The 21,681-nt window shown below is 44.3% G+C and overlaps 2 protein-coding genes across 11 annotated transcripts; one reads left to right on the top strand and one right to left on the bottom strand.

Moving 5' to 3' along the window:
* Positions 1-135: 135 nt before the first annotated feature.
* Positions 136-7,545, bottom strand: faima (Fas apoptotic inhibitory molecule a). 6 transcript variants are annotated; one of them, XM_015358631.2, is made up of 6 exons: positions 7,263-7,545; positions 6,335-6,394; positions 5,252-5,387; positions 4,404-4,632; positions 2,855-2,904; positions 136-2,119 (listed from the first exon to the last, which is right to left on the bottom strand). In XM_015358631.2, the coding sequence occupies exons 2-6, from the start codon at positions 6,376-6,378 to the stop codon at positions 1,970-1,972; spliced, it is 609 nt and encodes a 202-aa protein (XP_015214117.2). In that variant the 5' UTR covers positions 6,379-6,394; positions 7,263-7,545; the 3' UTR covers positions 136-1,969. The 6 variants fall into 6 exon arrangements, with proteins under 6 accessions (XP_015214117.2, XP_015214120.2, XP_015214121.1 ...); XM_015358634.2 differs by having other exon boundaries at positions 7,434-7,539; XM_015358635.2 differs by lacking the exon at positions 6,335-6,394 and having other exon boundaries at positions 7,263-7,544.
* Positions 6,955-21,346, top strand: cep70 (centrosomal protein 70). Of its 5 annotated transcripts, none has more exons than XM_069196511.1 (19): positions 6,955-7,020; positions 10,848-10,904; positions 11,320-11,342; positions 12,116-12,215; positions 13,062-13,185; positions 14,681-14,861; positions 15,193-15,368; positions 15,629-15,688; positions 15,828-15,942; positions 16,237-16,325; positions 16,584-16,661; positions 17,252-17,357; positions 17,991-18,089; positions 18,304-18,468; positions 18,838-19,056; positions 19,265-19,433; positions 19,845-19,959; positions 20,564-20,643; positions 21,177-21,346. In XM_069196511.1, the coding sequence occupies exons 2-19, from the start codon at positions 10,886-10,888 to the stop codon at positions 21,236-21,238; spliced, it is 1,980 nt and encodes a 659-aa protein (XP_069052612.1). In that variant the 5' UTR covers positions 6,955-7,020; positions 10,848-10,885; the 3' UTR covers positions 21,239-21,346. The 5 variants fall into 5 exon arrangements, with proteins under 5 accessions (XP_069052612.1, XP_069052611.1, XP_069052613.1 ...); XM_069196510.1 differs by lacking the exon at positions 6,955-7,020 and adding an exon at positions 8,275-8,667; XM_069196512.1 differs by lacking the exon at positions 6,955-7,020 and adding an exon at positions 8,651-8,667 and having other exon boundaries at positions 11,320-11,395.
* The last annotated feature ends 335 nt before the right edge of the window (positions 21,347-21,681 follow it).

Genomic DNA, 21,681 nt, shown 5'->3' with positions numbered 1-21,681 from the left:
GGGCTTGTTGGCAAAAAGAAGTGCCCTGCTTCAACCACTGGCTGTCCTTGGTATATAATGACCGTCTCATTATAAAGCAACTTGCCATGACTATTATGAAAGATGAATATGGGAATGAATCCAAGAATGAGAAAATTAGGATTTAGTTTTTTATTATAACAAACCGCTACAGATTTCACAAAAAAACAAATACATATTACAGTCACCACATTGTTACAGACTGTTTCTGTATGCATATACAAGTGTAAAGGTTCACCCTTTGGGATCTGAGGTGAACAGCACAACCGAATCTGCACACCAGAATAAGTTAAATGGAAATGAGGCCAAACAGATACCTAAATAAAACATGTGTCAGATAGGTATCTATGAGCTCTCAACAAAAATATGATTTTCATTAAAGACTTTTGTACAGAGTTCATGAGCACTGAAAGCCTATCAGTGTTTTAACACGGAAAACAAAACACAGAAGACTTACAGGAAAGTGCACTTCCTCTTGATTGTTGGTTATTGCAAACAATTGCACATTATCCTGATTCATAGATCTTCTTTAAGTGGTCCTAAACTTTGCAAGCATAAACTTCAAAATTCTATATAGACTTAGTTATAAATCTGAATAGGAATAAATTACCAGAACTCTCTTCTACACAATTTGGAAATATTCGTTTCAAGAGTGAGCTTTCCAAGTTGGAATAACCACTTGGAACAGAATAAGATAAATAGATAAGCTCTGCCAGCACATGAGTGTCATTTGTCATTTGACATGATGCAAACTGTACAACACCTGATACTGCAGGAGACAGAACTCACAGACATCATTAAAAGCCTACTGGTTCCTGGCAAATCACGGGACCCACTGTTTGCCAGAAGCCAAGAACCCTGGCAGACAACTCCCACCCTTACCTTGGGGGCACCTCCCAGTCGTGCACTGCTGCCAGGGCAACCCCAGTCACCACCAGCTGATGACATGCCCCAGGCATGAGTGTGGATCACAGAGCACAACACATGATCTGAGCAGGCACCTTGCATGCTTTTCATTACATTAAAAGTTGTATTCTTTTCACTATATACTCTTTTAAGATGTACTTGTGACTCCACGATGACCATATTTTGTTACAAAACAGTAACAGTAATCACAGTTAACCAGTTTTCATATTCCATACATTACTGATTAACTACACAATTGTAATATATTGCAAAATATAGCATGCTCAGTTACACTTTTCCTTTTCGGCATCAATTTTCACACATTTCCATGTGATGCAAACAAGTTAAGTGATTATGGATAAAATGAACTACAGAAAAGAAACAAACCTAATGGTGTATTTACTGGGGCACAAAGATAAATAGAAAATAAATGCCATTTTTAACATTTAATTATAAAGCTACTGAAAAGGGTAGTGGATTCAATTTATCTTATCTTAATATTTATTTAATATAACATTGAACCATAAGCATTTATTGCATTTTAATGCCTCGCCCAATATCCTTGCTCCTTTTCACTCATATTTTCTTCATATTAAGATCTGTGTCTATTTAAGGGTGTGTTTTGCTGCTCAAGTGGAGTCCAGCTACAATTTACTGAGTAACATTATCCTTAAAGACTGGAGCAGGTTGGCAAAGTAAAAGACAGAATCACAACAAGAGTATTGTTTAGAAAAGGCTATGGAACGCTGATGAGCCTTAATCAGACTCCAGTTACTAGCTTTAGTGTTTGTGAGGCTACCAAAAAACCCCAGAAATAGAACTAATACTTTCGAGCATGTCCATGTGTGTATGCATATGTACAGTATGTGTGTGTGGAGCAGTGCTAGAAACTCTTAGGGATAAGGTTTGATTCTGCTGCTGTCACCAGCTCACAAACCCACCAAGTCAGCATGGTGAATCTGTCACTTCCCTATTTGGGAAAACCTTTATCTAGGGAATCGTTGTCTAAGCTTGCAAAGTTTAAACCAGATGGTTGTTCTCTCTGTTACTCTACTGCTTCTGGTATCTCCATCTCATCGACAATGAGAGAGTGGATTATTCCCTCTCGTCGTTTCCCACTGCTTACTGCTTTGATGCAGCAGTCATGGTTTCCAACAGTGAAGTGTGTTTCTGTGCCATCTTCGACAAACTCTCCCTAAAGAAAAATGAGAAAACCTGTAATTGCTGTATATCACTGTTGTGGACGTGAACTGTATGTGTACAGTATGGTACTGTATTGTAAGCACTGTATGAAGCGTACAATAAGTAAAAAGAAACCCAGTAATACATGAACTGAACTCCTAGTACACTAATGAAATAAAATCTGTACCAGCTTGTGTGGAAACCACCTGAAATAATATATTTTTAAATATAGGACATGGAGTCAAACTAAAAGATAAAGATCTTGGCTTAGATAAGACAGATTTAAAACCTTTACAGAGAAAGAACTGCTAAAGTCTTGAGTATCAATAGTGCTGAAGAAATACTTCAGAAGCTGAAATTCCTATACACAGATGACAGACACTGGTAGTAAAGTAATAACAGCAAATTGATCCTTTTATGCAAAGACCCTCCAGACTGGCCATTGCTCGTGATCAGATACTAACTATAATAACCTCATGTCCTGAAAGTCTTTTACACATTCATTAAGGACTGGGATACTTTCCATTGTGCTGCTCTCCTGGAGTTACTTTTAGTTGTTCTAAAAGGAGCCTTTGCTAGCTGATAAAATTCAAGTGTTTTATTGGCCGAATCCAGTTCAAAAGCAGATGCAGGAAAAAGACCACCTTGGTACAAGGATAATGTGGTATTATATTGCTATGAATAATAGGAATTTTAGACACAAAGCTCTCAATTTTCAGAGTGAAAACCAACCAAGTACTGTACTTACTGCAGTTTCCATTTTTTTCCCATTGCACCATATGTCCATTGTGTCTTTCTCTGTTGAAAGACGAAAAAGAGATTGAAGTTCAGTCCTACGGATCACAAGACACAATTCCATACATTTTACTTAAAGTAATTGTAGCAGAAAGAATACTACGACTAAATGAAGCCAACAGGAATCGCATTGTAGGAGTTGCAGAAATGGATATCAATGCAGAAATATTGTTAGAGCTGAGTTAAAATCCATGTGCAAAAAGCACCAATCTTGTGTGTGTATGGGTAGATTATGTACACACATATGTGACCTGGGCATAGGAACAGCTCACTTGTGTAAATAACCTATTTAATGTTGACTGAGAGCATAACTGTCCTTTTTAAAATATTTCAGAGGTACAAGTTAAACTTTTCCTTTGTAATCGGACTGTGAACTCACCTTAATTCACCAGCATGATGGCATCACATGCGTAGCTTAATTATTTCTTAGAAAAAGTTAAAAATAAAAGCTGCACTCAGCACTGTGCTTTCATTGTCAATACTGTACCTATAAATACTAAAATTGTGATTTAATAATATGTCAATAATGTTACACTTAAACTGCCACGTTGTGTAAGGTCAATACAGAATCATCACAGAAGGACCAACAACTGCACAGAATGATTATTGTTAACAAATAGATTAATAATTATATTCCTAAATGTTAAATGGGTCTAGTCTATTTAATAATGAGCAGCGAAAGCAATTTGGAAGAGTTGAAAATCAACAACCAGTATACAAGAGTGGAAACTCAGAGAGCTTGCTCAGTGAGTGAGCTGTAAATCAGAGTAGAAATCACAAGGCGCACCAAGTCTTATCAAGTCGGTCTTACTGCAGTAGAGGGTAACAATCTTCACAAAAAAAGCAGCTCTCTTGAAGAAGCCTTGCAGGAAAACCACAGGGCTGGAACACTGTGCTTCCGTGACAGTAGGTTTTAGAAATGACTGCCCTACTTGCTTTACCTTGGACTTGAGCTGTAGACCTGGCCAGGCAATATTATCACACCTGTGGCTGGAACACCACACAGGGGGCTAGATGGCTAGACTGAAATCTGTTCCTATGCTACAGTTTCTGAAATATTTCACTGCCTTTCAAAATTAAATGCAAGAGGCACTGTGCTGTAGGGGGTGGGGCTACATTTCAGTAGTGAATGAAGTGGATCCTTTCATATATATAAATATTACATTTATAAATATATACATTTATATAGAGAGTGTTCCTGGATCCTTTACACTATTGTTATTTATAGTGGAAGCTTTGTAATTGACCCTTTTCTACTGAGATAATAACTGCCTTTCTCTGATCATTAGAGGACTGTAGCTTTCATAGTGCCATAATCATAGCATTTTAGATCTTGTTAATGTAAGGCCATGCTAACATCTAGTTCATTAAAGATTACAGCAAAACAATGCCAGTTACCACTTGATATACAATGATGATCTGTTCACAACTAACCTATAACAGGTTAAATAGAGGATTATATCTATTAATAAAAAAAGGTTAAAGAAAAAAACGTACAGTACCTAGTACAATCCTGCAGTCCACACCATCAAGATTAATGACCCACGTATTGGTAGTCTTCGATCTGTTTTCCAAAAACTTCTTGAGACTTTTCCCATTGATTTCTAGAGTATATTCATAGCCAAAGCCACTGACGGCATCAATATTTATAGTGGCTTTTGTTTCTGTGTCCCCAACATTGAACGTTTCTTTTCCAACCAGCTTGAACATCCACTCCCTTCTTATTATTTCCTGACAGCAAAACACAATAATAAAAAGCTAGTTCATTACAAAAAAACGACAAAACATTCAGAAGTTTCTGAACAGAATGCTCGCAGTTACAAGACTGCAAGTTTCCACATACTGCAGTGATGAGAGATTATCGCTGAACAGGTCTGGAGAATTGCTGCACTATGCAGCAGAGCCTGCAGGAGGAGACCTGTGATTACTTTTCAGCCTGGGCCCTGAAAACATGAAACACACAAAGTGCTTCTAACAACAGAAAATAAAAATGTTCCTCTACATTTCAGGTGCAATGGCGACATTTAAACAACAACCTGATTTTATGTATCTTGCACAGCTCTAAAACATGTGCCCTGAGACTTAAAAGCAAGCTGCAGAAATTCACAGTCTTGTTTCTTAGACTATTTAGACAGGCATCTTGAAACAAACTGGTGCCAATGCAGCAGGAGACCTTGCAGTAATGACAGAAAGGCTTGTCTTTACACAACGCAGGCCAATTCTGATGAGCGCCTGTGTTCTTCAGGTTAGCATCTACTCCTAGATTAACCTTAATAAAATGTTGCCTCATACATCGCCTGTGTATTAAGCACCACAAAAACAGCTGCAGTAAAAAGGTCTCGGGGCCCACCTTCCCATCAACGTAGACCACACGTTTCCCCGATGTCGTCCCGTGCTCGAACTCGATCTTGTGCACCCCGTCACTCAGAGCCACCTCCCAGACCCCCACCAGGTCGGTCATCTTGTCCAAGTGGCCGTAACGAGACCTTTAAGCAGGAAGAACAAAAAACGAGAAGTGGAAAAGGCAGCTGCCTCACCACAGGCATTATGAAGGCCTATTCCTCCAGCACGTGAAAAATGTATGTGCTTAACAGACGCTCCACATAATAGGTAATCTAATCACCTGGGCAGAAAAAAAAAACCTCTCTGCAGCAATGCTATCCAGGGCGATCCTATATGTGCATGCTCAGCAGACTGTCCATTTCTTTAATGAGCTTACGAACACATGCGCACATACAGCCTACACACCTCAACAAAGCATCACACAAAGTTCAATGCATTTTACCAAAGGATACTTCCTTTATTCCTCAGGGGGAACTGCTGTAGTATTAATGCTCCAATCCCATTCAGAGTTGCGTCAAGTCATAGTTTTATCAGCATTAGAGAACATGGAAATAACACTGCATGACTAAAAGGCTCTCCCCATCTTTCTAATTAATCACACTTGTTTGCTTGCAGGCATTCACACACAAGAAGACAACAACGCCGCACTTAACAGGAGCAGTTAAAGGGCTCGTGAACAAGGAACAGCGGATAACGTAACAGCACTTTTATAGAAATACAAAACACTGCAGCACATCTAAAACACGGGCAAATAAACAGAGACGCACACCGTTTCGACAATACAATAAATGGACAAAACTATGAGGAACCCCCACGGCAAAACGTGTTAGGCCTCTGCCAGCAAAGGTTTGAGCAGGGCGTTAGTCAAGTGTGAGTTATTCACACTGGGTTATTTCACAACATACAGCCTGGTTCCAACCCTACGAGTTTTAATCAGGACGAAGATCTGGAAGGGAAGGTGTTGGAACTCCCTCATATTTTTGTCCGCCGAGCTTTTAAAACCCACAGGGAAGACAACAGCCGGGCTAACGCGACCACTGCGAAGGGCACTTCACCAATATTGATACAGTTGTGAAATGATATGGTTTACCTCACTTCATCCTCACAAAGTGTAAACTCTTCTCGGGAGGCCATGGCCACAAAACACCCACTTTAATCCAATTAGCGTTCAAGGACAGCAGAAAGGGGGAAAGGCACAGAAGAGTTTCAAATGGACATCCTTCCGAACATTATGATAACCAGCTAGTGCCAAGAAGTGTGCGTATCCCATTGAAATATATTTTTTCCTAAAAAACGGTCCTTAAAACAACGCTCTTTAATTAGGAGCAGTGAGTGCGGGATCTTAAGATGATCAAGACTTATCAACGAGCTACAAATAGACGCACGGCGACCAAATGCCCAGTAGACACGTGTAAAATACTGTATAACACCTTTTTAACACGAAAAGAAGATCTGCGTGATCAAATTTAAACACAATCGTCAATTTTAGTTTTTAATCCTAAAAAGTTTAAAACTCTACTGCTGCATTCTTCCAGGGCAAATTATAATCCTTTTTTTACATAAATGACGTTTCTGTTCGTTAGTTTAGTGGCACAATCAACTGGTTTCAGATGGTTATATTTTTAAAGAAAATGCATTTAATTACAATCCGCGGTTTGAATTCAGAAATTGTTAATCTACACCGCAAAACACTGCCGAGTCACGTCATCTGCCTGCTGTACATACACGGAGGTTTATATGGGGCTGCTAGTGCCGAAGGACGTGATCTTCTATTTGGTAATATTTTTAAAGTTTTTTTGTATCATTTACTCCCGTCTGTCTGATTTCTGTTTTGTGTTGTTACGCAAAATACCGATAAAAGGACACAGATCTGAACAAATTGCCAGATTTAAGAAATGAATCCTACTAACAACTTGACGTGGTTCTCCACGTTTGCAATTTCTACTACTAGTTTCTACAAAGAATAAATTGCATTTACAAGTCTCAAAATCACGATGAAATAGTTTATTGCACCTTACCTGCTGCTTAACGCAGGTATTAAACTGATTCTTGCAACAGACGAGAATACCGTCACTATGGAAACGCAATGCAACCTAGTGTACAGTTAACTGTGCAATTTACACATTAGCGTGTCAAAATCGTGTCGGTAATCTAACATGAATAATACGATTACGCATTATTTCTGTTACCTTTTGTGTCTAAATATGTATGTGAATTCGGTTTAAAATGTTCTATTCACTCTTCACACACACCAAGAAGGCACAAAACAACGCAAACCTCGCAGTGACGTCACTGCAAGGCTTGTAAGATCTCTGCGTTCCTCGCGATATTACGTTAACAAACCTGCCTTTCTTCCTACCCGAATTCCTGAGAGTTATTTCACATATCTATGGTAGCGACACGCGATTGTCCAGACGTCCCGGAAAACTCGCAGTCCCTCAGGATGTAGCCAATCGCAGACGTCCCTCCTCTGAAACCACACCTTCTGCCCCCGCCCAAAAGGGGCGTGTCAATAAACGGATTCGGGTGGGAATAAATGATATTCCGTGGCCCGAGATTTTCTTGAAAGTATTAACATATTATGAACTATATGAGTATCGGTTTCACCAATGTTTCCGATTTCACCATTTATTAGGAAACAGAAACAATTTCACAAAGTTCAGTACCAATGCCATACAGTCACGCACGACTGCATGTCGAGATTAGTTAGTGTTGTGAAAAGGCACTTATCAATTTTTCTATGCATGCATGTGGAAATTTTTTTCCCCAGTACGTATCAATTATATTTTGTTCTAGTTGCTTCTGGAATTGGGAAGCAATTTTCTCCCAACATTTTGGTATTTAATTATTCCCCAAGCCCTGCCTGCCTCAGTGCTGGAAAAGTACTGTTTGTGTCACCAGTGGACCTGCAGAAAGTTAGTTTCCAAATATACAGCATAACTCCCCCATCGAATAAAAGCGGATTTATTAAGAAATAGAAAAAATGACTACATTTAACATTGTTGTGCACCGTTGACACGCAAGAGGAGCAAACAACAGTCTCAGCAGATTGACAAATAACTGTCCCGCACAGAGCGCGCGGGGGCTGCGGTTTGCACACGTGTTTGAGTTCCCTCCTTTGATAGGCCGCTGTAGTCCGTCAATCACATTCCTCTAGCCAATTACCTCTCGGGGTGGAGGGATGGGGCGGGCCATCGCCATTCCGTACTCTCCTATTGGTTGAATTCCAGGGAAGTTTCGCTTTACTTAGCCGCCGCTGTGTATTTCAAACCGTCTCGAGCCCGCATGTAAAAGTAAGATTGCACCCAGAGGGTTGCAGGAACGCAATACAAATATTTCTTAAGATTAAAGGGGGGTATCAAAACACTGTTCCATCATAATAATAGGATATTTATGAAAACAAGATTGCTGCCCAACATACAGGTAAGGTTACGAGCCTTTCAGCTACCCTGCTTTTAACGGCTTCTGACCGCTTTTGTATTTCATTTATCCACGTTTTTAAAACAAGTGTGCGCGACAGCTAGTTTTAAAATGACAACGCACAAGACGCCGCTTGGCCGTGCGAGTACGGGGTGCTGAGGCTGTCCCTCTGGCGCCTACTTCCGCAGCGTCTTGTTTAGCAGTTTCCCCACAAACCTCGGCTGAGAAAGCGTCTTATGTAGCGAGTCTGTTTCTGCGACTAGAGGTTGTTCAGTAATAATGGAGGCTGCACAACCCTCCGTATCTCAAGCCATAAATTGAAATCCATCCCAAATAACCAAGCGATTCACCGAGTAATGCTCGTCAATATCAACGAGTGGCTGTTCAGCCTGCCGTTCTTGCCCGGCTGCCGAAACCAGCGGTGTGAGGGGTCTCGTTCAGGCGGTTCTGGCAGAAACCAGGGTACCGGCTGCAATTACAGGGGTGTGCATCTTGCTCCAGACTCCCAGACAGTCCTCTCCTGTGAAGAAGTGCACTTTCTCTCCGTTCCCACTCGTACCTTCATGCTCATCTCTTCTAGGGCGGCCTTCCCTGCCTGTTTTTAAAGCAGATGCACCCGTGGCGCGAGATGAATTATTAAATTGGTGCAATTAAGTCGTTAGCTAGCAGACGGTTAGGTCATCAAGAGTGGAGTTGGAACAAGGATCTGTAGAAACGTCGGCCACCATAAGAGCAGTATTGGACAGCCTTGACCCAGCTGTCTTTCTCAACCCATTTCGGAGAGGCAGTATTTATAAGAGGGTTTGTAATACCGTTACCAAAACTATATATAATATTCTAAATACGGTTTTATGAATGCAATATATAATTATATTGATCTTAGAGTAGAACAAAATAAAAAAAGAAAGAATTAAAGTAACAGCTGAAGTAAGGGAAATATGCTAAGATTATACCATAATGTAATAGAAGATTCATGTTTGAATTTTATTCACATGCTGTTCTTCATGTGCACTGCATTAAAGCCAGGTGCAAGCTTTATGTATGTTTGGTTCCCAGCCATCCTGGTTTTCTTTCCAGATGAGCTCAACAGCCGATGAATTAGTTGATCTGCTTTCTTGTTTAGACTTGTATCTTGTTTCATAGGTTGGTTTTGCATGTTAGTTACACCCTATGTACTCTGTTTCCAATACTTCAACACACAGAACTTTATGCTGCCTCTTCTTATTTCTGACTAAACAGCTCTAATTTATCGATCACCTGATGATCAACAGACACAGGTGGGAATTACACTATCAGACTCGCCCACAGGTGAGAAGGACACTATCAGACATATACTGGGCATGACATTGCATCAGATATATCCATTGTTGGATTGCCTCTTTATTGAACATCCCCCCAATGGGCGTGGTCACTGTATCAGACACCCCCACAACACCAGTTTTTTCCCTCTGCAGTTCATAACAGTTCAGGCAGCACACCTGAATGATGGCTGTTCTAAAATTCAGAAACAGGCACTGGTTACATTTGACCTTTTCTGATTTGAAAGTAAATTTACAAACATGCCACAAACCAAAAAGTGAAATCAACTAGCCTGTAGAGTGAAGCAAAACCCAAGAAGACTGATGCTCCAGGACCGGGGCTGCAAACCAGTGGCCTAGAAAGCAGGGCAGTTCAGCATGAGGCTCAGTCCAGTCCAGTCCAGTCCAGTCCAGTATACTGCACTCCATGTCAGGTTTCTCTCCAGCCAGCTGTTTAAGGATGTGATTGACAATCATCAGTAAAACAGCTGAGGTGCTGGTTAGTCTGAAGGACTGCAGTGGAGTGGATTGACATTTTCAGTTGAATTTGAAAGATCATGACCTGTATCTGTTCTTGTTGGCTTACATCACCCATTGTGGCAGACGTCTGAAAGAAGGGACATGCTCTTTATCAGCCTTAACTTCACAGTAGGGGTTGACAACCCAGGTCCCAGTGTGCCATGAGTCTGACTGGGTTCCATTTCAAAGTCATTAAGGCCTTAATGACTTCCTTAAGTGTATAAGAAGCCCAGTCAGCTGTATTTTCCAGGTGTTAAGTGAAAGATTACTTTCAAACCTGCAGGAACCTGAAACTGCAGGACCAGCTTTGGGCTGTGTGGGCTCAGTGAAAATAGGTCGTTTTTCATGCTTTGTTTGTATTTGTAGTACCTTGTGAAGAAGACTAGACTCCGTATCCCACAGGCATGGCTCATCAGAGCTCGGGTAAGTTAATAAAAAGGACTGTGTCACCTTGAGAACATTTTTCTCTTCCATACACGTATCTGAAAACCAAAATGTTGTAGCAAAACAACTACACTATAAGGGCATGTAAAATAGTGGACTGCAGTACAAAATGCAGCACTCAATACTATTGTTTACCTGAGGGGACTTCTCTCCATCATTAGAAAGCTGCTGATTCTGTTCCGTGCTGCGAATGCCACACGTTACACTTGCAGACACAGACGTTACAACGTAGACACGCGTGTTGTTCATGCAGACACATACGATCCACACACAGATGCGTACGTGATACACACAGACACACGTTAGCCCATCCTGCCTGCCTTTGGAAGGAGGAAGGATACCACAGCATGCGGAGAAAGTTGTTAAGTTTAAGAATCCTTTCTTTTTCTTACAGGTCAAGAAGTGGACAATGAGCAGGTCAGATATTGGTTTATCCCGTGAATAAAATGAGGGAAGGCAGCAGCTGGACGGTGAGGCTGCTCCTGAGCTGACAGTGCTTGCTCTCTGCTCCCATTCAGAGCTCCTGCCGGGGGGCAGTCACCTGTAACCTGACGCCCGGCCCGGCCGGGTGAGGCTGCAGTAGGAAGGAGGGGAGGGGGGCGGCCGCTGCAGACGCAGACAGAGCACCCCGCCGCGGCTTCAGGAGACAGGGCAGCGGCCGGGGAGTCCTGGAGAGAAAAGAGCTGGGCAGGGGCTTCACAGGGCTGGTCCTGTGAGGCGCGGCGGGTCGGAGGATGAGCGCGTTACAGCAGAAGGACAGGACCTATGTTTATGTGTGGACCTGCAGCCAGTTTCAGGTACAGGACGCGCCCCAAGCACAGCTCCAGGGATTTCCTTAACGTTCCCCTGGGATTGAGCACTGGGAAGCAGTTTCTCCCTTTTCTGTGGATCGAAAGGTCATGCCTTTCAGGGTGTAAGCGGATCCTGTTCCCTTACAATGATGAACTGAAGGGAAACCGGTTTATTTTGTTGTTACCGAGCCTTGCTCCGGGAACGTTTTCACTGTGTGTGGGAGAGCCGTCCTGCTTTCTTCATGGACCCTCGTCATTTAGACCTGCGCTCGGTCTGACCCGATTTCGGATTTCCTGTGTGTGCGTGTGGTAAGAGGTGTCGATGTTGGCGTGCCCACAGCTGCGCGGCTCCCCGTTCTGATTGATTTCCTGAGCGGCTGTTTTCTCCGCACTGTGCAGCAGGAGCAGCTGGAATGGGAGGCAGTGAACCGGATACTCCAGCACCACGGGTTCAAGCCCATTCACTTCGCAGACCCCATGGAAAACAAGAACCTATCAGGTGCGGCACAGTCGTGCGGGTCGATGCAATGTCTGCATCATCCTGCAAAATCGTTAACGGAGCCTCTCGTCATATGGGAATGGGAACTGTTTTAGCAGGTGCATGACTGTTTGGCATAAAATATCGAATGGTTCCGTGCTCATTTGTGTCTTTCGTTTATACATTTCTGGACTGACACAAGGTTTTAAGTATGCTTTTGTTGTTTGATGCTCATGTTCAGATATGTGAACCCAGATTGCTTTATAAATTGATTTCAGATTTGAGGTCACGGAGCCTATACACTAAAGAAGCGAGAAGTGTGAAGCTTCAGAAAGAGGCTGTGTTGTAATTTTGTCTGGCATGTGCGTAGTGCTTACACAGTGCCTGGCTGAAATGCAATAGTATCGAGGCAGAGTTAAAAATGATAATATGTAATACAATTACTTCTGTAGCTTAGTAATGCAGCTCAGTTTTGTAATCACAAAGATCAGTGTATTTTTTATTTTTTGGTATCATTAAGCTCATTCATTGTCTCACGTGGCTCAGCTGTGCTGCTCAGCTGCGATACAAACATGACCGCTATTGTTTGCTTCTGTTATTATTCCACTGTTACTATGGTACCTCAAGGAGCTCCGTGTTTCTAAGGTTTTGCATTGTTTTCTGCACCTGGAGCTTGAATTAACAACCTCCCTGCTCCATCTAGACATCCTAAACCCCCTGTGGCTTCGGAGTCACCTGGCCTTTGCAGGGGTTTACTGTCAAACCCCACCTCTTGTGTTCCAAGAATCCTTCATCTCCATCTCTGTCAATTGCGTGTTGCATGAAGAAGCTATTCTCATGTTTAATTTGACATTTCTTCTCTTTCAGATCTGGTTCTGTTGGAGAAAAGGTCTGCTTCCGAAGTGAGGCTGGCTCTGAAGACACTGTTAAAGGACACCGAGAGGAGACAGGCCTTGATCCAGGAGCTGATTCAGACTAACAATCAGCTGAAGTAATTCCCATTCTCATTTCTCTTTGACTTCAGCGCAGGTTTCCGTTCTGTACCCACATTGGCTGAGAGTGTTTATAATGAGACATCAGCGCCCTCACCCCCAAACACTTGGGGTTTAGTAAAGGAGGACAAAACCTGTATTTGAGTATCTGAATTGGATTCAAATCAAGGGATTCCAGGGGTTAAACTATATCATGACCCAGCGCAGACCTATTTTTAAATCTGTGTCCATTTGTCCTCAACACCACACTATAGAAACGACATACGTGGGTCTGGAGGTGCCAGACATTCTGAAAAGTTAGTTTTTGAAAACCAACATATTGCCAACACCATGAATAAATGAAATCTCTTTGCACTGGGGAAGAAGGAAGCCCATGAAGTAGGACCACAGTTTCAAACGTTACTCTGAAAGCAGACACAGAACTCCCAGCAAAGACTCTGGTCTGTATAAAGGAAGGTGACTGGAGGCTTCTGGGAGTCTTGCCTTTTAAAGGCCTGTGCTTTGAATGCAGGACGGGAATGGCGATTGTATTTTAGCTGTGTGGGGAAAATCCCACTGGATGTCAAGTCCGGTCCCTGAGCCGCTCGGCCTTCGGGCACGGAGGTGAGAGGGTACTTGTTGGAATCCCAGCGAGCACTGGGGCCGGGAGCCGAGTGAGCACAGAACTGGCCGGCCTCTGCCAGCGCTGGGCCTGCTGATGTTGGCACCATGTGTGTTGGGCTGCCTGCAGGACCAGGCGTTATTGGTGAAATCGGTATAAATGGCAAAGAAAAGATGCCAGTGTGGTCTGGCTTTGTGTGTTTTGTTTATTTTATTTGTAGTGGATGTAGTGAAACATGTTTGACAGTGGCAGAAAGAGAGAATAAGTGGCATTTTAAAGTAGTCAAAAAAGAGAGAACCTTGTAGAGAAACACGATTCATAGGGACCCTTTAAAAAAACAGATGGATGGGGCAATATGATACAAGCAATTTGATGAGCTGGATGTCTTCCTCTCATTGGTGACCCTATCATGTCCTATTGTTCCGGAGTTCGCTTGCTCACCACCTGTTTCCAGACAATGAGGCTGATCCCCACTGGGACATCGTGAGCAGGTCACTGAAGTGTGGCAAAGCCCCTGCGTCCGTCACCTGTCCCTGCTCAGGCCCGCGCAGGTCAGAGGTCAATAGCACTCTCGCCTCCTGCCTGGCAGAATGCTGGGGGAAGACGTCAGCCTACGGGGTTTGGGGGGGGAGAAAAAGAGTGTGTTACAAACATTCGCGTTGTCTTAAAAAGCAAAAGCCATGAGGCTGAGCCTGGCTGTGCTGTGCTGTGCAGCTGCTGTGCTTGAGCCCGGCCATGCTGTGCCGAGCTGTGCCGAGCTGTGCCGAGCTGAGCAGGGCTGCACCGTGTCCTGCTGCGCTGAGCCCCTGAGCCCAAGTTCAGCTGTGCTGTATGGCTTGTGCCGTGCCGAGCCGTAAAGCCCGTGAGGCTGAGCCGCGGTGTGTGTCGCGCAGAGAGGAGGCGCAGCAGCAGCAGGCCCGAGCCGCTCGGCAGTCCCAGCGAGCCTCCGACCTGGAGCGGATCCTAGACGGAGTCAAGACCAAGATCCAGGCGCTGGAGGACGACTACATCGCTAAGGCCGCGCAGCACCAGAGCCAGCTGAAGCAGCTGCAGCAGGAGAAGAGGGACGTGCAGGTAGCTCATGGCTCCTCTCCCCAGCACGAGGTCGGCCGGCCTCCCAAACGACAGGCGTCTCATATCGGGTTTATTTCGTGTGCCGCTGTGCTTGGTCTTAGCCAGTGTGCACAGGATTGTACGAGTGCCTTCTTTCTCTTTTTGGCGTCTCTTCCTGTGTCCTGCACTTGAGGGCATCTTGAAATCAGCACGAGAGAAATGTTTCATCAGATTGCAGGGAGGAGATATTTGTCATAGTTTCTCAATAAAACAGGAAGTCGTCCTCCAGGACTGCTGTCATTGGGCAGAATTTTCCAGTTTAATTTTCACTGTTTTCCATCTCTTCTTAAAGAATAATTACCAGGTATTGGAGCAGAAGCTCGGGGAAGAGAGAGAAGTGATTTCACAGCTGCAGAAGAAGCTGTATTTTACAGTGAAGGAGGAGGAAAGGAGGGTAACCAGGCAGAGCAGTGCATTTCAACAGATCTGCAGACGGACAGCCAAGCCACATTCCCAGCTTGACCAGCAGTGAGTACTTGTATTTAAAACAGACTGGATTTGTGTCTGAGAAAAGACATGTTCCTCTATAGCATAAGTATAAGAGCTTGTACTTTGTGCTTTGTAGTTAAACACTTTTTAAGAATTGGCTGTCAGTGCAGTATTTATAATATCTGTGCATTCAGTTCAGTTTTAAGGTGTTGAGGTGTGACTCAAAGTGCTGCCAATGCAGACAATAACTGTAATCATAAAAGACAATCTTTAAGATGTGCTTTCTCTGTTTCCTACAGAATACTGGATGTTATTGACGTCTATGAAGCTCAGATTCAAGAGCTGCGTACAGAACTAAGGTACATGGTGGGATGAAAGAATTGATAAGTATACAAAGACAGAATGTGTGGCACTCATTTTGAGGTTTTGCTTTGTATTCAAGACAGTATTTCAAGTTGCAGCAGGCGACGCTCTTTTTAAACCACATTTCTGTGGCAGGACGTGGAGAGGAGATGCTGATGAAACTGACCAAAATGGAACAGCAGGGAGCAGGACAAAAGAAGAAAGAAATCGCACGATAGATGCAACTCTCAGTTACAAGGCACTTCTTAAGGTACGCTGTTAGACATCAGAATGGCAGAACGCTTTATTTTCGGTCCCATCTACATCTCCTTCTGTGGTTTTATTTCCTGAGTTTTGGAACCTTCTGCTGTGCCGTATTTGTTGAATTTGCCTGTGTTTGCATGTGGGAGGTGTCTGGGAGTGTTCTGGAATGTCCAGGGTTAACAGTGTTTTTTTTTTTTTACGCGTGCATGTGATTGGAGTCGCACAGAATAACTCAATCCCATGCACACGCGCACACTGCAGAGTCACACTGTAACAGAGCACGTGTCTTTCCCTGTCTCAGTCCTATCAGGAACAGCTGAAGGAGACCAAAGCCCAGAAGGAAGAACTGAGAGAGAAAATCCAGACCCTGAAGCAGGAACTGGAGTCAAGGTGCACATTTAAATTTGCAGAACAATCTTGGCTGAAACGGATCCAAAGCCTCATGGCTTCAAACCCTTTTCTGCAGATTTACGTCAAAATGCTCAATAATGCCTTTTCTGAGTTGCACAATGATCATCCAAAATGAAAACGAGGGTAGATTACACATCCTGCAGGACATTGGAACATGTTAATAACATAAATACAATCGTTTGCCCGGCCTATTGTAATTGATACATTTGGTGGGTTTCCTTCTTTCCATTCCTGAAGGCCAACAGCGAAGGAGCTCAAGTCTTGCAAACAGCAGCTGAAACGGATGGACAGAATTATCCAGCAAACCAACGTCAAGTGAGAAATGGCTTTTATAGATGTTTTTCATCCCTATCTGGGAAATAGTTCTGGAGAGATGAAGAATGCAGGTTTCTTAAGATGAAGCAGGCATCTGTTTATCCAGGTGGGGAGCTGCGTCAGCATGCGTAGGCTGCAAAGGAACGAGTAATAGGTTTATTCCATGCTGAAAAAAAGAAGAAAGAAAACAACGTTTCGGCCGTGGAGCCTTCTTCAGGTGTGACACCTGTGACACCTGAAGAAGGCTCCACGACCGAAATGTGTTTTCTTTCTTCTTTTTTTTCAGCATGGAATAAACCTACTACTTTTATCTATTTATCCAGCCTAATAGAGCCAGGAAGGTTTATTTTGTGCCTGTCAGTCATTGATCATCATCTCTTTAAACCCTCTAATGCTCTATGAATGAGCAGAAGTGCTCACACATTCCTGTCTGTGGACACAATGTACATACAGTAGAAAAGGTTACATATACTTCAGCATCCCCTGATTTTGTAGGAAAAGGGTTTGCCAGAATTTCTCCCAAACTCTGAGACCCCTTTCTCTTCCTCTTCTTGATAATGAACCTTTTTTGTTCATGTTTGGAACTTAAGGTCAGCTCAGCTCTGCTCTGCTGAAGAGAACGGCAAAGACAAGGACAGTACAGACGTGGAGCATATAGACAGCTTGCAGGCCAGCCTCTGCCGGTGGTATTTAAAGGTTGGTTTTGTTTTTGTAATGATTTATGACAGCACGTTGCAACGTTATTCCTCAAGCTGCAGTGCACGCAGGGTGGTGTTTTCACACTGTGGTCTGTGTGCGCCATGTTGGCAGATCTTTCTGCTCTAGGTCCAGGCTCTGGGTCTTGAGCTGAGTGCCGTGGGATGGGACTGGGGTTGTCTGGCGGCTACAAGTCTGAAGCTCTATTAGCTGATATCACTAAATAGATAAGATCACTTTATTGGCCATATACAATTTCTTGTATTTGGGAATTTGTCTTTTTGCAGACCCCAGCTAGCTCTTCATGAGACACACAGACAGGGAGAGAAGCTGGGGGTCACAGCGCAGGGTCAGCCATTCATACGGCACCCCTAGAGCAGCTGGGGTTAAGGGCCTTGCTCAGGGGCCCAACAGGGGATACGAACCAGCAACCTTCCAGCCACAGGCGCAGATCCTGAGCCACAGAGCCACTGCAGCGCTCTACAATCGCTGGGGAGGTCATTGCAATTACAGTTCACAGTTTTGCAGGGTAGCCCCTGACAAAAGCAGCCTGTTTCCTTCTCATAATCTGACCAGAGTTGCATTTAAAAGCCCCTCCCCACCACATGCCTTGTGTTATTTTTTTCCTGTTAGGGCGCCTGCAAGGAACTGGAAGTCCAGGATTTGAACGACCTGATTCCAGCAGCGAAATTAAGAGCTAAGCAAGCAGCGTCCGTCCCCAAGCTGACGAAGGTAAATGAAGGTGAATCTCTGTCCCGAGTACCACTCCCTTGCCGTGGAGACAGTAAACAGGCGTGCTTCGCGGTGCACCCAGGGAGTCCGGACCCGAACCCGAACCCGGGTTCGAGGCGGGGCCCAAGCCATCTCTTTCCACTTAGCTCCTCTGCGTCCCTTTGTACTTGGCGCTGTGGCAGAAACCCAAGCAGAAGCGGGTTTTGTTTTGCAGGTCCTCGATGCCCTCAAGGCGGTGATGAGTAACCCAAGGGCTCCAGTGCTGCTGCACAGGCAAAGGCCGAGTCGCCTGCTGCCCCCAGACAGCCCGGAGGAAGTGGGGCTCGAGCTCATCGTCCCCACCATAGACATGTGGGCCAATCAGCTCATGTCTTTGAAGGTGACGCGGCGTTTTCTGTCCTGCAGTGATTTTTCTGACAGAGATAATGGAATCTGACTCCTCGGGTGCCACAGGGGCTCATTTCAAGGGATTGCACTGCTTGATTTTTATTGCTTTATTACTTTTAATGCGATCTGTTCCTACGTGTACACTATCCAAGTGCACGGCCTCCGTTTGAAATGTACTTGTGCAGTTGCGAGTCTGAAATTGAAATTGAAAAAGGTTTTGGAAGACGTTCTAATTAAAAAAACCAAAGCCTTCTTGTGAGAGAAATAACCGCCACCCGATCAGATCTGTGCCTGCCGTCCTGATGGAGGAGAGAGAGCCCGTTTTCGGTGTGTTTGGGACACAGCTGTTATTTCTGTCTAGGATTTGCACTGCGCCCTCAGGAAGCTCTTGCTCAGGGTGGCGCCCTGGCAGTCGGCGGGCACGCAGGGCGCCAGCGAGACGGTGCGAGTGGAGGAGCTGCTGCTGATGGCGGACGTCATGCTGGAGGAGACGGCGAAGAGCGAGAAGGTACTGCCCAAGAGCAGCGTGGGCCAGAGGCCTGCCATCAGCTCCACACTCTTCAGCGGCCCTTTAGCAACTGTGAGAGTCTTTAAACTTAATACTGCAGACTTAGGAGCAGTGAGACCTGAACAAAATGCATAGAAAGAAGCGAGCGGTGTCTTGCCCCCCAGTCGGTTTTCAATCAATGATTGTTGAGCGCGCGCTTCGGCAAAGCGCACAAGGAGACGAGCCGAGTTCTGACCGTCCTCCGATCGGAGCGCCTGATGGGTCTCCCCGTGCTGCGCAGGAAATGAGGAGCCCCACGAGAAACACCCTGCACGCCATGGTGACACACTTCCAGCAGCTGTTCGACGTGAACTCCATCGCCGGGGTCTACCCGCGCATGAACGAGGTCTACAGCCGGCTGGGGGAGATGACCAACGCCATGAGGAACCTGCGGGAGATCCTGGGACTGGGTGGGTCTCGGCAGCAGGAATGCACACAAGAGGCAGGAGTGGAGCTGGGAGCTCACTGATCAGAGGGTCTCAGCCAGCGTGTACAGTTCAATAAGGCCTGGTTAGCTTGTTCCTTTTATGTTTTGTGTAAAGATGAACCTTTTGTTCATTCGTTTTAAATGTACGTTCTCTTATTTTTCCTTGATTTCTCTTGATCTTGGTGTTATTGACTTAGAATTATTGACTTAGGAGATCAGCCTCCTCTTGTGCTGTGTCTTGTGTTTTGTTTTCTAATCAGCTTGTGTTAATTAATCCACTGCCTCTGTAGCACTGGCAGTGGAGAAAGTGTTTTCCTTTCTGAGCATGCTCTTGGGTGAGGGCTCTCACCTGTCGATGTTTGTTTATTTGGGTTGACTTCCCACTTTGTTCCAGATGAGGGCGCTCCCCCCAGCGCGCTGGTGAACAAGGTGGGGTGGCTGTGTGCGTCACTCAGTCAAGACACCAGCCAGCAACTTGCTGGGCTGCTGGGCGCCAGCGACATCGACAGGTACAGTGAAAATAACCAACTGAAACCAGCTCTTCATACACTCATCAGAGTGAATATAAAGTATTGAAGAGTATGAATATTTATAATTCATATAGAGATTAATATATATCAGCCCCCTTTTGAGGATTAACTTAATTTTTTCCCTCAATTTTCCCTTTTAAAAAATTAGTATGAAGTGGGACAGGTATATCGACACATGATTCTAGAGTTAGTGGTTAACTGTGGAGAGACTGCAGAGATAAGTTAGCTTAGCCCTACAGGCCTGTATCATATGCCAAACTGCTCCAGGGTCTGTTAAAGTCTGATATGAACTCACTGTAAAAACAACAGTAACTTCTTTGCTCTTAACGAGTGAAGGAGTGATCAGCCAGAGCCTGAGCTGAAATACCTGTCACAGACTACATGTGGCTGTAGTGTATAAAAAGGGTTAGAAAACTCGAGCGGTCTGTGTTCTGCAGGGCTGACCCCACGCTGTGTTGCTGTGTGTATTGAGCTCAATAAAAGCTGACTCTATACAAGGCTGTTGAATAATTTCTCACAGCAGAGTGCATAAAGGTTAGTATTTTGTGGAGAGCTGTCATTAACATGTGTTGTCCTCTTTCAGTATTATCACCAAATTGGAGGAACATGAGGAGTTTTTCCCAGAATTCCACTCCCTTGTGCTGGAGCTGCTCCACATTCTAGGTAAAGGAACAACAGGGCCAGGAGTTCTCACTGCCTGTCTGCAGTGTTTGGAATTGTGCATGAGAGGCGGTCAGCCTGCAGATTGTATTCTACATATGTGTGGGACAACTTGCCCTAATAGGGTGTGCATGCACTAGAATCAGGAATGCACCAAGACACTGCGGCTGGAGGCATACGTTTGCAGTGAGATTGTGACTGAAAGCTGCGAGCTGCAGGGAGCTTTTGCAACGACAGGACTGCTGCATCTCACATTCAGCATGTTGCAAACACCAGTCAGATATTGTCAGGGAGAGCTGCCAGAGATAACGAATGAGATAATGAGTTCCATACCCTAGCCTGCAGCCTTTCCACTATGCAAACGACAGGAGCTGCAGTGACTTTGTCAGTGAAGCAGCGCAGGGACCTGGGCTGGGAGTTATTTTCATGGACAGGTTGCACAAGTGGCCTGTATATGAAACGTGACCTATAGTTTGTTGGTCCCCAGTGTTCAGCATGAAGAGACTGTCGTAATCCGATTTCTGTTGCTTTTGCAGATGTCAGGCGCCTGGATGAGATCGTACCAGCAGTACGCTCACTACAAATGACAAATGAATAAAGCCTAATAACACTAATGTTTTGTGTGAATAGTTTAAGGTGTTTTAATAAATATTTCTGATTGAATACCATGCATTTGCAAAATAAAGAAGTTTTCTAAACATTTTCAGTTCTGTGTAACAAATTGTTTTTTAAATGAGCAGTTTCTATCTCCCTTGGACTCCTATTGTGGTTTTTCCTGAATTTCCTTTAAGCTCTTGTCTGATCATCCAGCTCTGATTTAGAGTTCCCCAGCTGAAGAGCTGAAGTTACACAGAGCTCTGACAGTGTTGAGCCTGTGATCTCTTAGGTACTTGTTGCCCTTGAAAATGAGATTGGTGAAATAGTTTGACATCTCCAAGAAAGCACTTTTCTTCCCAGGACAGGTAAGAGGTAAGTCAGTAATTTCACATCAGAGTTATTTGGTTCTGTGATAGACAATGGAACAGGTAAAGGTTTATTTCC

The sequence above is a fragment of the Lepisosteus oculatus genome, chromosome 12 (genome assembly GCF_040954835.1).
Source record: "Lepisosteus oculatus isolate fLepOcu1 chromosome 12, fLepOcu1.hap2, whole genome shotgun sequence".
Classification (NCBI taxonomy): domain Eukaryota; kingdom Metazoa; phylum Chordata; class Actinopteri; order Semionotiformes; family Lepisosteidae; genus Lepisosteus; species Lepisosteus oculatus.
Note: the sequence above shows the minus strand (reverse complement) of the source record. Positions and strands in the feature narration are given on the sequence as shown.

Excerpts from the sequence above, each read along its gene's own strand:
- cep70 (XM_069196509.1), top strand. The coding sequence starts at position 11,660 with ATGAGCGCGTTACAGCAGAAGGACAGGACCTATGTTTATGTGTGGACC. Across the intron at positions 14,862-15,192 it reads AGGAGAAGAGGGACGTGCAG|AATAATTACCAGGTATTGGA; the intron begins GTAGCTCATGGC and ends CTCTTCTTAAAG. Across the intron at positions 17,358-17,990 it reads TCTGCCGGTGGTATTTAAAG|GGCGCCTGCAAGGAACTGGA; the intron begins GTTGGTTTTGTT and ends TTTTCCTGTTAG.
- faima (XM_015358631.2), bottom strand. The coding sequence starts at position 6,378 with ATGGCCTCCCGAGAAGAGTTTACACTTTGTGAGGATGAAGTGAG. Across the intron at positions 4,633-5,251 it reads TGGTCTACGTTGATGGGAAG|GAAATAATAAGAAGGGAGTG; the intron begins GTGGGCCCCGAG and ends TTTTGCTGTCAG. Across the intron at positions 2,120-2,854 it reads GGAAAAAAATGGAAACTGCA|GGAGAGTTTGTCGAAGATGG; the intron begins GTAAGTACAGTA and ends ATTTTTCTTTAG.